Raw genomic sequence first — 15,383 nt, forward strand, 5'->3', positions numbered from 1 at the left:
TAATATTTGTTCAGTTTATTTCACAAAAATTGTTTGTACAATTCTTCATAAACAGGAAGAAAAGTGCTCAAGGTTTAAGAACATGAATGAAAAAAAGCAAAACTGACAAGTTCAGTGACAAAAAGAACTTTGGTTACTTAGCTTGTAGAAGACCATGTTGAATCCCTGTTGAATTCATGTGGTAAAAATAGATGGAGTTTTATTTGTTTTTAAATTGGTTTCAGTCTTAATCTTCTAAATTTGCAGAGTTTTTTTGAAAGAATTAACCCATTTTTTAAAATAAATCTGAATGCAGGACCATCCTAATCTGGCCATCCTAGTTTCAGAGACAACTGGAAAAAACTTGAAACAATTATTATGGTATTGGTGAATTGATTTTAAATATTAAAATAATGAACTCTACGTGTGTATGCGTAGATATAGATCTCTCTATCTTAAATACATTCCAAGGTACAAATATTCTCCACTTGCAAGAAACCAGCCAGGAAAACAGAGATAAAGACTTAACTAGGTCAACTATTGTCAAAAACTAATTCCACTGTAGGTATACAGGTGATTATAGAGCCATGGCCACACTGAAATGGCCCCATTCTGATATCCTTGCTCTAGAAAATAGAACAAAGCCATTAAATTCTTGTATAAGTACAGCATTTATATCTTTATGACAAATTATTGATGGCACTAGTTGGATACAATGAAAACATAGTGTTGCATAGCTGCTCCGATGTACAACTGCATATTCTTCATACTATAACTTAAATTAGCCTGTGCGTCCATAGATCTCTGCAGTCTAATCCAAATACATTCAGAGTCTCTCATGTACTTACTTTATGAGAAGGGTCACTTTAAAATTTAGGATAGTAGAATTGCTTGTACAGTGTTATTCATGTACCAAACAGAAAAACAAATTTCTTTCTTTCTGATACAAACCAGGTAATTACAAAGTGTTTTTTAAACGCACAGTGTTTTATAATTACTCCATAGCTAATGTGTGTAGCAGCAATAACCGGGTCAGTTTGTTATGCAGAACACTTTGCACTCTCATTGTGGTTAGAAGCAATACCTCTGCAATTAATGTATAGTTATGTTGTAACTATTTTGGAAAGAAGGGGAATGCTCTATTAATTGCCAGCCTAGTTTAGAGATTTTGTAAAATGCACAGAAGCTGAATGCTGTATCATTTCTTCTTCGCATGAAATTAATGCTGATCGTTTTCTGTTGGCACAGTCTGTTCCTCATTTGGGCTGTATTTACTCTTAAGGGATCTTCCAATATATCCCCAGTATTCTTTCCGTATAATGTCTTTTTCCTTAGCGAGGATTTCACACAACTACAAAAAGGAAAGTTACAGTGTTATTATTTTTATTTAGTTCTCTTCAGTATGCACAATGTTTTACAGAATAATTGGAGGGAGAGAAGGCAGGCAGGCTTTATTGAGATCTTACAGTAAAGCAGGAGAGACTACTGTAAATTACACAGTAATTAAAATTTATATACTGTATATTATACAGTAAATTAAATCAGCAGGAGTAAAGGACAAAGCCAGTGAACTGGGTAACTGTATTCACTCTGAATTCTTCATTATTAAGTACTTAACTGTCTTATTCCAGGCTCCTTTCAGTTCAGTCCCTGAAACTTCTTATAATGCTTATAATAATAAATTAATCCAGTTTAATTGATTTGGGTTAGAGTGAACAAAATAAAATATCTACAATGAAAAGGATGACTATTGTTTGAAATATAATTGGATCACTTAGGTACCAATATTACGCTAGAAGATGGCAATTTTTAACTACCCAGCTAAAGTGAGAAGAGTTATCATAAATACTCATCATCTTATTTAGCACTGCCACTATCAAAATGTGCATACAATTTTATAATAGCATATCCAAATCAGCTACAGTTGCAATGAATATTCCCCCTGTCCATTCTACCTTTTCATCTATGTTCATTTCCCTTCCATTTTCTTGTTCTCCACGTTATTTAGCTTATAAACACTTTTAAATCAGGAATATGTTTTCTAAAAACGTTGATAGCACTGTTCAAATAAGTTTTGAGATTGAAAATATAATGATCTCTCAAACTTTTTAGCTTTTTATAACAGTCTTCATATAATTTGACAAATTAGTCTGATTTTTAAAAAATTATAAGATCAGGCCTCTTAATGAACATTAAATAAATACAGCTTTCTAACAGCAACCAGTTGGAAGACAATCTAATCCTATCACCTACTGTATGTGTTGACAGGTTGAAGCAAATGGTAACTATTTCTGATACCAGAAATAACTTTTGAAATGGAACTAAGTTGCTTCTTAAAGTGAAATAATATATGGGAAAGAACAGTTTATACCATAAGACCCCTAAGGTCAAATGATTAATGTATTTTATTATACTTGACATAAAACACCATGGTAACTGGCATGTTTGAAACCAACAACAATAAGAGTATGACACATTACATGAATGAGCATGTCATTTCTATGTTCGCGTTATTTTGCTGTCCCTTGGGAGTTGGGCGGCATAGAAATGCGATAAATTAAATTAAATTAAATTAAATTAAATTAAATTTTCTTCATCCCTTTGGAGATTTACTATAACTTCTCATTATATGATTCAGTGGGCAAGGAACTTTGGATATAATGTAATGCTTGAACAATGGGAGAATATGTACCGTATTTTCCCAAAAATAAGACCCTGTCTTATATTTTTTTGAATAAGCGCTTGGCCTTATTGCCATGTGCTCAAAACCCAATTGGGCTTATTATCAGGGGATGTCTTATTTTGGGGAAAACAGTAGATGAAAGGTGTAAAATTTACATTAAATTATAATGTAAAAGAAAATTTTTATAAGATGATTATTGTTGATATTTAACATGGGACAAGTTGTCAAGAATGTATAAAGTTATGTCAAATGAATGTTGGACATGCAAATGTAGAGAAGGAACTTTCTATCATTTATGGTGGACATGTGATAAAGCAAGAAATATTGGAGTAGGATTCATATTCTAATACAGAAGATTCTTAAAGTGAATATAAAAAATAAAACCAGAGACTCTTTTAGGTTTAATGGAAAAAGGTTGGGGAAAAAATTGAGACTTTGATGTTATATATATTGATGGCAGCAAGATTACTTTATGCACAAAAATGGAAGGACACTTTGATTCTCACAATGGGTGAATGGCTGCAAAAATTGATGGAGTTAGTAGAGATGGTCAAATTGACTGCTCTGATTAAAGAAAAGATCACAATTAACTTTGTTTCTATTTGGAAACCACTTTTGGACTTTATGCTTGAAGTGGGGAAAAAAACTTTGATTTTGGCTCTTGCCGATTATATAGGTTTGTTGTTAATAGAAATGGCTAGTTCATATTATTATATAAAAGTAAAAAGTTGAGGTTTGATGCTATTATCTTATTCTACTGAACTAAAAGGAGTTGGAAATCAATACTTTTTCTTTCTTTTTTCCATTTGCCCTAAACTTTTCCCCTTTTCCTCTTTTATTTTCCCATTATTTTCTTTTGTATTTTATATTCGGATAAACTAATAAAATTTTGAATTGTGAAAAAAAAAGAAGAGATTTACTATAACGTCTGTTAAGGATTCCAGGTTGGGGGTGGCTACTGTAAAGAACTTTAAACTTTAAAGAACTAACCTCTAATGCTTTGCTGAGAGTTTCTTCCTTGTTTTCATGCTGGTTTTCTAACATGTCTTCATATATGTCCACCAAGAAGGCAATTAGATAAGGGGAATTATGACTTGGCTGCAATTCCAGTAGCTGTTCTAGCAGGTCTGGATATTTTGAAAGGCCACGATCTTGCAAAATCCTGAAACGAAAATGTTTGATGAACATCATATTAAATTTAAATCACCTTGCCATTTTTTTAAAAAAAATGTAAACATTCTAGAAACATGGGAGATCCTAGCTCCAGTCTCATGTTCTGCTTGCTCATCTTAATAGCAGCAGAAGGAAGAAAACAAGGATGTAATCAAACAGGGAGTTATTTGGTGTTTTAATTAAAATGAAGCAGCTGTGCTTTTCCCTCATCCTTCATTCAACTCTCAAAACAAACCTTATATTTCCTAATGGACAGAACTTATTCTACCCACTTGCTGCAATTTCTGAGCGATGCATTAGGTGATGAAATGTGATCTTTTAATGGAAGGACCATTAAATCCAGTTCCTAAAATTAGCCAGCTACGTTACTGCAGTGTTTTAAGCATTAAAAGAACTTATACTACTCTAGTTTGGCTATGGAAAGGATACCACCTACCCAATATAAATAAGCAAAGCATTTTTTACTATGAAAAAGCAAAAAGTTGTGGTTTGATGTTAATGCTTTATTTTACTCCAATAAAGGGAGTCAGAAGGCAACATTTTTTTTTCTTTTTCCCAGCCCTTACTCACTTCTCCCTTTTTCTCCCCACTGCCTCCCTATTTACTTTTGTATTTTGTATTTTATCTTATAAAATGTTATTAAAAAAAGCAAAGTATTTTTTAAAATCATGTTCTGTGCTGTTAGCTGGTTGAACATTTATTTTTATTTATCATGCAATTTACATCTTGCCTTTATTTTATACTCAAGGTGATAATGCCTCCTATTTTGCCATAACAACTTCCCTATGAGTTGGGTTAAGCTCAGAGAGAATGACTGGCCGAAAGTCACTCAGCTGACTTCCCTGCTTAGAGGAGGACTAGAACTCATGGTCTCCCACTTTCTAGATCAGCATCTTAACCAGTACACTAAGCTGGTATTACTTGCGTTGTAAATTCCTTTTATTGGAATTGTTAGAAGGACATTATCTGAATAAGTGTACTTATAATTTCTCCTATGGAAAACTCTTTTCATGCAGAACAAATAGAGTCCCATGCAGGGGTGAAATCTAAAATTTTTTGCTACCGGTTCTGTGGGCGTGGCTTAATTAGTGGGCAGGGCTTGGTGGTAAGGTGACTGGGTGGGCGTGGCCAAGTCAATGTCCCTTTTTTAACCTACAAAACACAACACAACACAACTGGCTCACCCATAATGTAAAAGCAGCTGTGCTAGACACAAAATGGCCCCTGCATCAAGCAGGAACCTCACACAGCTACAAAAAGCCCCAAAAACCAACTTTCACATTTTACACACACAAAATTCCACATACAGTTTTGTGAGATTTTGTGTGTTTGTGTAGTTAGAGTGAAACACTACAGAAACACACTAAATCTCAGAAAGCTGCACAAATATTATTTTGTTTTAATTTATTTTTATTTTTATGTAAAAGCAGCTAAATTTAAAACTTCCTAAACTTTAAATGGCTAGGTCTAAAAAAAGAACAACTAAAAAAAAAACCCCAACTATTTTTTTTAAAGCTCCCAAAGGGGAAAAAACTTACCCAATAGAACAGGGGTCTCCAACCTTGGCAACTTTAAGACTTGTGGACTTCAACTCCCAGAATTCCTCAGCCAGCTTTGCTGGGAGTTGAAGTCCACAAGTCGAAGCAGGAAGGCAGGCAGGCAGAAAGAGCTGCTCATCGATGAGCTTGATTGCAGGCAGGGAGATTCAATTGCTTGCTGATGCATGGATTGCGATTGTCATGCGATCAGCAGCTAAGGTAAGCAAGCTGGAGACTGGGGGGTGGGGGAGAAAAAAAGAAACTTTTTTTCTTTTACATGGCTCTGGCGATCCAAGCTGAGTTGCCTGATTAGCAGGCAACTCAGCTGGGATGTCAGAGCTTGGCTGGTCAGAGCCATTTAAAAGGAAAAAAAGGCTCTGATGATCGTGGGGCTCAGCTGGGCATGGGGGGCGGGGGCAGGGATTTTTGCTACCGGTTCTCCGAACTGCCCGCCGCCATCGCTACCTACTCGCTCGAACCAGTCCAAACCGGGAGCATTTCACCCCTGGTCCCATGTATGGTTCCAGAAAATCTCAGGGAAGGAAACTCTATTTATTATAAAAAAATCAAATACTAAAATGACATTTTTGAAGAGTTTCTTTCTGGATTTGCTAGTCTTCAGAGAGGGCAAGAAATTTGCATCTCCTCTTACCATCAAAATACATTTTGTTTAGTGAAACAAAAATAGTGGTTCTATGGTTTCTGCTTGGCCACAACTTTTAAGCGTTTATTTTTTATAATCAAAAAGGCTAAAAAAAACTTAACAACAATAATAAAGCAGTAATATTCTTATCTGAATCCTGGGCTGGTACCAAACTCTACCCTTCTTTATGTGCATTAAATTTGCAACATACAGCAGCATTAAACATGTAAGTAAAACAATCTCACCCTCTCAGGTAGTTCCAGGCACTTTCATTATGAGGTACCAGCTTGATCATTTCTAGGGTATACCTGAAAAGGAAAAACAAACTGGATAAGGAAACTATGGAATAACCATACATATGTCAAGGTAGCATAAATCCTGAATGGCAGACACAGACACATCAAGCTATTGAGTGAAACACTGATTTTGTTTATGGATATTAGACACAAAATATTCTAAGTTTAGAACAGAAATCCAGAGGATTTTGCACATGCTTCAGGGAGTCTGTCATCTTGTGGTTACCTTAAAAACGTTCTCCAATTTATGGAGATTTGAAGGCTGCTTTAGCCAATAGGAGTCACAATTCCATCCTTACTATCTTTGGTTGGACATAGTTTAATATTTTTGAAACAATATCTGGATAATTTTAACCCAAATAGTACTCAGCATGGATTACTGTATTATTAAAACACAAAAGAAAAAAGGGCTTATTTTAAATTCACTTAGTTCCTTATGATGGAAATGTTCTAAGGTTTATTCCATTAATGCAATAATCCATAGGGCTGTTCTGTTCCATACTTTGGACAGTTTTTGTTTTAGAGTTACTCCTAATGATACTTTTACAAATGAAAGCATTTCCTATATAGATAAAGGAGAGAGAAACCATACATCAAGTAGATTTATATCACAAGGTACATAATGCCCAAAGTATTTCCAATTTTTTAAACAAAAAGAAGTTAAGTCATTTTTACCATATGAAGTTTATGTTGCAAATTCCAGGTTCTCCATCATACCATGCCATCTTCCCAGTTTTTTTTTTCCCATTTCTTTCCAATTCCATTAGCTTAATTGACCTCTTTTAGGAGTACTTTCCAGAACGATAGGGATTTTCTTATAATATATTTTGTAGTTCTACAATTTTGGATTATCTCTCTTTTTGGATGTGGCTATATCAAGTTGTAGTTGGAAAACTGGCCATAACCCCAAACTATAGTACACAATGCTTAAGTTAGCAAAAGGATTCTAAAAGTCCACTGGGGACATGTGTACAAAATTATCCATAAAATACACTGCATGTATACTTGTTCACCCTTGTATTCATTCATGGCACAAGATAAAACCAAATAAAACATTACATACTGAATTTCTCTCTCTAGAACAGCAGGATCATTGTAACCAGATGTGTTTGAAATCACAAAGTATCTTTGGTTCCAGGCAGAATTATTTCTGACATCTTCTTTCAAAAGTTGCTCAACATATTCCAATTCATCATCCCACAGCTTAAATTCCTAAAATATAAAATTGAAGGAAACACACAGACTGTATCAGGAAAATTATCTCATTTCCATTAGTTCTAACCTTAACTGATACAATTATAGATTTAAGAGTTAGTGAACATGCATTCTCACATAATTATAGCAATTACAGAAACAACGACTATCTTGGTACCATATCTGAGATGTGAAAACCAAATAAACCACACACTAAATGTCAGATAGTTATTATATACTTGTATACCATTTATAAGGGAAAGTATTATAAATGTGAACTAACAACCTGATCTGTCTGAAGCACATTAATGCAATTATCAAAACACACAAAATCACTTCCCCAACTTCTGTTATAAATGACATAATGGGATTCAGACAGCATCCATAAACATCCCTTCACTTTCTCAGCAGATAAATGAACAACTGCCGTTTGTTCCTTTTTGGGGGGAAAATAAAGCAAAACAAAAACTTCAACTTTTCCTTTCATACATTTCCTGCTCAGATTAACAATGAGCAATTGTTAATAACAGCCACAGGAAAATACCTGAATGACCCACTGTCTATGTTGCCAAGCATGGTAATTCTTGGCATCCTGGTTAAGAATGTTTGCAATAAATTCGAGTTCTTGTGATGGGTCCTTCAACCACTCTACCAAAACTCGCCGGTGGTGCCTAAAAAAATCAAGAATGTTAAAGAACAGTAGTTAGCGCGTGTTTTGTAATTGCAATCCGGTTGCTTGGCATACTTACTGTTCATACTTACAGCCATTTGCCAAGCACGTCAACCACGCAATCACCATTTGCAGTCTTCTCTGCTAGCTTCCCCAGAAAGTCAATGGCAAAGCCAGCAGAAAAGGTTGCAAGCTGCTACCACCTGCCAAGAAGACTCCCTCTCGTCTCTAGGAGCTGGCTGAAAGAACTCCCTGCCAAGCTCCATGCAAGAAGGCACGAAGGATTTCAGTTCCATGCAAGCAGGCACAGAGCTGAAAACCTTTGGCAGGGAGCTCTTTCAGCCAGTCTCTAGAGATGAGAAGAAGCAGGATTTTCAGCCCTGAATGGAGAGGTAGCATGATAACATAAGGAGAAGCTGGGGCCTCGGGGATGGGGGAGACCCTGGGAGGCCTGGCACAGGTTGCACTATTGTCTTCTTGCTTGGATTTCGGCAGGGAAGACTTTCAACTCCTGAACAGAAAGGCACTTGTGCAGCCTGTGTCAGCCCTTCCAGGGTCTCTACCATCCCTCTGAGGCACCCCATGCGCCTTACTTGGGACTGTATCCCTTTAACAACCCTCAAATCCCTTAACAAGCACAACTGGGAGTGGCAAGATTGTGGTCATTGAACAAAGCAATCACATAACATCTTGTTTGACCAACCACTTTGCTCAATAACTGGGATTCTAGTCCCAAATAAGGTAGGATTACCTGTAATCTCTTAGTTATGGGAATGCTCCTGCCAGAAAAACAGCTAGGAGAGAGATTTGCATGAGATGCTGAGCCTGGTTATGTTAAAGCTTAAATAGGATTTGAACATTAGTATAGGGTTTTTTAAATTTATTCTTTTCTTTCAGGATTCCTTCTCACTTTTAAAAGATTTTGTTTGTATGAGTTATATTTTATACTGATTCTCATAGTTGATTGATGGGATTTTAATATTGTCTTATTTTTCAGCACAGGCTGGAAAACCAATTTGATTTTGCATCCCCCTAGGAGGATCCTGGGAGTCTAGGACCACACTTTGAGAAATGCTGTGTTTGTGGGTTAGACAAACTCACTTTATTTCAATGGTTTATGGCCAAGTGTTCTGTGCCAACCCTGAAAATGATTTTATTCACTAATCAGGTTAACTGAATTGTGTGAATAAAGGGATTGTTAGCTAAGCAGAGGTAGAGATCTTATAACATTTGGCAACGTGACCTGCATGCATCCACTAAAAATATATATTTTAATTGACACTGGATGTAAGAAACTTTCCCTTGTAATGATAGCTTTACAACAGCTCTTTCACTTGCCCAAACTATCATTTGATGCCTCAGAAATGCCTACAAACATATGCCATACCCACTAAAATTGCTTCTTCAGTTGATAATCACATGGCTAAAAAAACCTGTTGCACAAGAAGTGTGGCAATGGTGCATAAGAAACACCAAAGCATATAAAAAACACAAAGACAAATTATCCAACAAAGCACAGCAGTAGAATCACTGAACTGCTGCTGTTGTGGATTCCTTGCTGTATTTTTCTCCTTGGCAGATGCAGCCTCTGCATCTTAGATGAGTCTGTGCTTTGTTTAAACATCCTTGTTTTGCTCCAGCAGTAACTGAGATATATTATTTCCATCACATTGTTCCAGCACAATATACAAAGCATAGCCAATATAATAATATCTTCCCATTGTGTTTTTTTTTTCTTTTAAAAAATCAAGACCACCACATGGGAGTATTTTCTCAGATTATTATCTCCATCAGTATCATTGTACCAACAAAACCTGCAGATTAAAGAATTCTTATTATAACTTTCTGTTGAACTTCTGCTTAACAGTTTCTGTGTGCAACGATTTTGCACTACGTATTCAGAGGAAAAACACAAGGAATCAAATATTTACATACATAAGAAATAACTTTTGTTAACAAAGATGCTACGCTTACCAGACTTGGTAATTCTTTGGCTGATCTTCAATGATAGCAGTGATGTAATTGAGTTCCTCATTTAAGTCTTTCTTCAAGGACTGCAGAAGTACCCTGCGGAAATGCCTACAGGGAAAAAGAAAGGGGCAGGAATTCTTGACACTGAGTTCAGCTGCTTCCCCATATTACTCTCTACTACTATCAGTACTTCAAAATTGATCATTTCCAAATAAATACTAGCTCTGGATGGGCATTTTTTTCTTTGGGAATCTGTAAGAAGTGAAGATGGCTACATTTGCTACATTTCGGAGATGGGCCATCAGTTCTTGCTGAACTCCCCAAATTATCAAATCGAGACCACAATCGTTAGGAATGACAAAAGTTGCAGTCTGACAGCATTAAGGACCGTAATTATGAATTTCTGCTATAGTTAATAGTAATGCATTTCCTAGGTAAGCTCTTTGACTTAAAAAATGAATTGTGTCCAATCAGTAAGAACGGGAGCCACAAATAAATACAACCCATTCAATGAAAGAAAATAACTATGCGCTAAACAGTCTGTTCCATTTAATGTTTTTAATTTTCACTAACTTTGCTATTGTGAAGATCATTAAGCTTTTTGTATGTTATGACTTGGCTTTATGAACTGCCTAAGTTGTAGGTTGTTTGTAACTTTGTAATGTCTATAGCAATTTGTTCACTTGCTAAACTTATTATAAAGCTGTCCACCTACAAATCACCTACAAACCACTGAGTATTTACCCATGTAATATAGCTGTAGTATTATCATTCTTATCTTCTTTACTCCCTCCTCTTATTGGTATTATTATGATAATAATGATTATTCTTTGCATCTTCTGAGATCTTCTGCACTGGAGACAAATTCCTTATGTGTCTAATCACACTTGGCCAAATAGAATGTGTGTGTGTGTGTGTGTGTGAGAGAGAGAGACAGAGAGTGTGTGTGTGTGTATGCTTGCATGCATGCATACATACATACACACTCTCTCTCTCACACACATACACATTCATGCATTCATTCAAGCCTAGAGTCACTTGGGTAGGTAGCAGAAACAAATAAATAAAAAGTTTACAAATATCACACCAAAAGGCAACTTGTAACTAAACTGAATGGCCTCAGCATTTTAAAATTGTCTTCTTTTGGCATTTTAAAATTGTCTTCTTTTGGAACAAAACAAAAAAAATTCTCAGGATTGCTACATACCATACTGTGTAGTTTGCAGCATTAAGTTCAATGGCATCCCCTGTTAACTTGAAAGCTCTTTCACTCCTTTCATCATGTTGCAGAACGGCCCGGAAGTAATCATATACATCTTTAACTAGGCAGAAAAATTTAGTTTGTCAAATCTGTCTTTGGCTTTCCTTTGCCACATTTACTCTTACTTTTTCAGATATAAAACTGTTTTTTACTCATGCCCCATATTTAGCCCAAATTACTGGTGTCCTTAATTTTACAGCTCTTTGTATCTTTTCCTTACATCCTCTCTTTTAATATTTCTCACTAAGATCCTGGCTCTCACCTTCATTTTCTTGTACCTTCAAAATTCACCATCTCAAAACCATCTCCGCTCATCCTCTTATTGCCTATTCACTTCTATCCCAGAAAACTGAAAAATCTTCTGATACTCTTAAAGTCCTTCTTGAAAAAGGCTACTTTTAATTTTTAACTTTAACTGAATACAGGCAGATAGATATGCTGACATCTATCACATACTACTTTTATTTTTTATTTTTATCTTGTCTTCCATTCCATTGTTCTTCCAAGGACAAAAGACAACTCCTTGCTGCACATCTTTATTTCAAATCACTATGAGTCCACTCAGAGCAAGATAGGTAATAATATTCTAAAAAATGCATAGAATTGCAACCAGAAGAGCAAATACAGATATTTCCTTGTGATGTTAGGATTCTGTTCTCTGAAAACCTCATATAAAGCAAAGTTATACAAACTGAAACACTGGAAAAAACAAGGTTGTGAGGTAAGGTGTACCCCGAATATATTGACAAATGTACTCATAATTTTTTAGAGTCCTATTCTTATGCATTATGTTATTCAAACTTGTTTTTATCCTTGTTTCCTAGTCTATGTAAAATAAAAACATTTTCTCCACCTTTGCTACAGTTGGAGTTCTAATGTATATCATGGCAGATAAATAGTGGAATGCATTACAGCACCATGAACTTCATTTTCATTCTTTCTTATGTTGCACACAGATGTGCCCAGATTAAAAGTTTGTCCTAGGGCTAAGGATCCTTTACCAACTTTGGTGCAACTTACTATGTCCAGCTTTGTTTCTAGTGTTAAAAAGGTCCTTTTCCTATTCGGTAAGAAGCTTGGATGAGATTTTGATGGACATTTTGATACCACAGTAATAGCAACTGCAGGTAGAGAAACAAGTGGAGCACAAAACTAGAATAACCACACAACACATTGGTAAATGCGAGAGTGAGGGCATCATTTTTTATGGGAAAATGTTCAAGTGGTTTCGGCAGGAAAAAAATCGGGGTATGTTTCCAGACATTTGGCACCAATTGCATAGTAACTTTCTTGTTTCCACTTGAAGTGAATTCTAGGTCAAAAATTACTACTCACATAATACATTTCATCAATATAATTGTTTCCTGATGCAATAATCTGCTTCTGTTAATTTCTTTGCGCTTAACATTTGACTGACAACCTACCTTTTAGAATTGAGTTTTAAAGTATGACATTCATACTTTTGGGATTATTTAATAAGTAAACAGAATAACTTTTAATTAACTTCAACCTCATGTAATAGCTTGTATCAAGCACAGTTCTAATCTTAGTTTCTTTCATGTCTTGATCACCTGTTTCATCTTTAAATTCCAATGAAAAACACTCTGCAGAATTCCAGATACTTATGACCCATTATGAAATACTACAACAATTTATTCCAAAATCAACCTCAGAGTGTTCAGCTGAACTTACTCCCAGAGTAGCCTGCAAAAATTTGTAAATTTAAATTGTAATTTTAACTGCTCAGTAATGGATCAGTCAGTACAACTCAATTAGACTACAATGGAGTATCAGTGAGAGAATCCAAAAACCAGCAGAGAAAATAAACATAGATGGTCCATTTATTCCCTACTATTGAGAAGAAATGTCTCTCAAGCTTCTTCTAAACTTACATTTTTCACTATATATGATCTGAACAACAGGATGTGGCCCATCATCTTGAGGAACTGGGTCAATATCTGCCCATTCTTTCCTGTTCCTGTATAAAAACAATCAGTCAGCAGGTAGCAAATGCAAGAACATTTGAAGGAAATATATAGTTCAAGGATATCTCCTAAATATCAAAGACTTGTTCGTATATGTCAGGGGTCAAACTCATGTCGTCACGGCAGAGTCACGTGACGTATAGGAACTTTCCTCCCCTCTTCATTAAACCAGGCATGGGCATGGCCAGCGCGTGATGCATCCGGCCTGTGGGCCAGAAGTTTGACAGCTCTGGTGTAAGTTGTAGTACAGAATAGCTCCTTGCTGAGAATTGTACTTGCAACTGGGAAAGAAGAATTTGTATGCAAAACAAATCTTTGATGTGTTTTAAGCATTCCTATTACTATGCTCTCTATAAACCTGTACGAATGCAACATCACAAGAAGCCCTACCTGCAGAAACATAGGAAACAGGTCTTTTCCACAACTAGGTACCTTGCTGATATATAGAATTAAACAAAGAAGGCACTCTGGGACTTGTAGTCTAATACATTTGGGGAATATCAAGTTGCAGGAGGCTGGATAACAATAAAAAGTCAACCCTATAAACTTGATGTAGCAATATATCCAAGAAAATTTGACAGTATTTTTGTATAGATTTTGTAAAATTGTATAGATAGCACTGTGACTTGTTATTATTGTTTATCCAATTTGTCATCTAAGCGACTCTGGGGACTCACAACAAATAAAAACAGTCCAATAACAACAAGTTAAAAACCATTATACAAGCTTATAAAAACTATCCAGAATCAATTTAAACAACGATTATCAGTTACACTATTTGTTTTTTATTTCTACCAACTTATATATATTTAATTATTTTTTCTGGGGGGAAAAAAGAGCAAGAAGCATAAAAAGTGTTCTCTACTGAGACCCAACATATTTAAGAAGAAGAATTTCCAGACCAGGAAATTTATATTTGGGGTGGGGATTTAAGCGCTTAAACTTCACAAAACACTATGCTTCCTCCAAGAGTATTTACTGTGGTTTTTATTTCCAACATTTATTTAAATTCAAAAGAATTATCCTCCATGCTGAACAAGCATCCCTGGATATTCTAGATTTGGAATGGAATGAATGGCTGGAGAGGGAACCTAGTTTTTCCTATGTGGACTCGACCCTTCCTTCATCTCCCCACATTGCCAAATGGGAGATTATTCATTTGATTTAGATGGCAATTAACTTCACCCAATCCAACTTGAAGTCCCTTGCAATGAAATTATGTCTCAATTAAGCAATATTGCCTTAAAATGTTGAGGCTTCTCCAAATTACTAACAAAATTAAATCATGCATTGAGAATGTTACCTGGTTGGGTAATGAACTGAGCTCAGAGAGTACCAAGGACTCCACCAGTTCAACTCTGAGCTACAGATACTCTCTCTTCCATTGAAAGATGCTTTTTTCAAGAGGCAACTGGACCTTTTTGGGTTTTTCTTTGAAGACGTTTCGCTTCTCATCCAAGAAGATTCTTCAGAAGAAGCTGAAGAAGCTTCTGCTGATGGGAAGCAAAACGTCTTCAAAGAAAAACCCAAAAAGGTCCAGTTGCCTCTTGAAAAAAGCATCTTTGGGACAACCATGACCTGGATGACTGAGAATCTCCATATAGAACTCTTCCATTGAAAGTTAAATAAGCTTATCTGAGTTCAGGGGGAAGCAGCTTCTAATCAAACCAGGGGTCTCCAACCTTGGCAACTTTAAGCCTGGCGGACTTCAACTCCCAGAATTCCCCAGCCAGCTTTGCTGGCTGGGGAATTCTGGGAGTTGAAGTCCGCCAGGCTTAAAGTTGCCAAGGTTGGAGACCCCCTGAATGAGACGGCTCCTCCGAGGTCGAAGAGAGCCCTACCTACCTGTACAGCACGTAACCAGCGGAGTCCAAGGGTTCGCCGCACTCCAGCAGCTCTCCGTCTCCCGCGGCATCGGCTTCCGTCCCCAACCGAAGGGTGCAAACCTCCGGGCTCCCTCTGTCTTCCTCGTCCGCCATCATTGTCAACG

General features: G+C 36.1%; 1 protein-coding gene across 1 annotated transcript; it reads right to left on the reverse strand.

Annotated features, from left to right (window-relative positions):
• On the reverse strand, nucleotides 1-15,383 carry FNTA (farnesyltransferase, CAAX box, subunit alpha). The gene is made up of 9 exons (XM_070938535.1): nucleotides 15,239-15,383; nucleotides 13,301-13,386; nucleotides 11,355-11,469; nucleotides 10,151-10,255; nucleotides 8,051-8,177; nucleotides 7,376-7,524; nucleotides 6,262-6,324; nucleotides 3,653-3,824; nucleotides 1-1,330 (listed from the first exon to the last, which is right to left on the reverse strand). The coding sequence occupies exons 1-9, from the start codon at nucleotides 15,373-15,375 to the stop codon at nucleotides 1,199-1,201; spliced, it is 1,086 nt and encodes a 361-aa protein (XP_070794636.1). The 5' UTR covers nucleotides 15,376-15,383; the 3' UTR covers nucleotides 1-1,198.

Source organism: Pituophis catenifer, unplaced genomic scaffold, assembly GCF_029215685.1.
Source record: "Pituophis catenifer annectens isolate HBS135680 unplaced genomic scaffold, rPitCat1.0.hap2 SCAF_2, whole genome shotgun sequence".
In the NCBI taxonomy this organism is placed as follows: Eukaryota; Metazoa; Chordata; class Lepidosauria; order Squamata; family Colubridae; genus Pituophis; species Pituophis catenifer.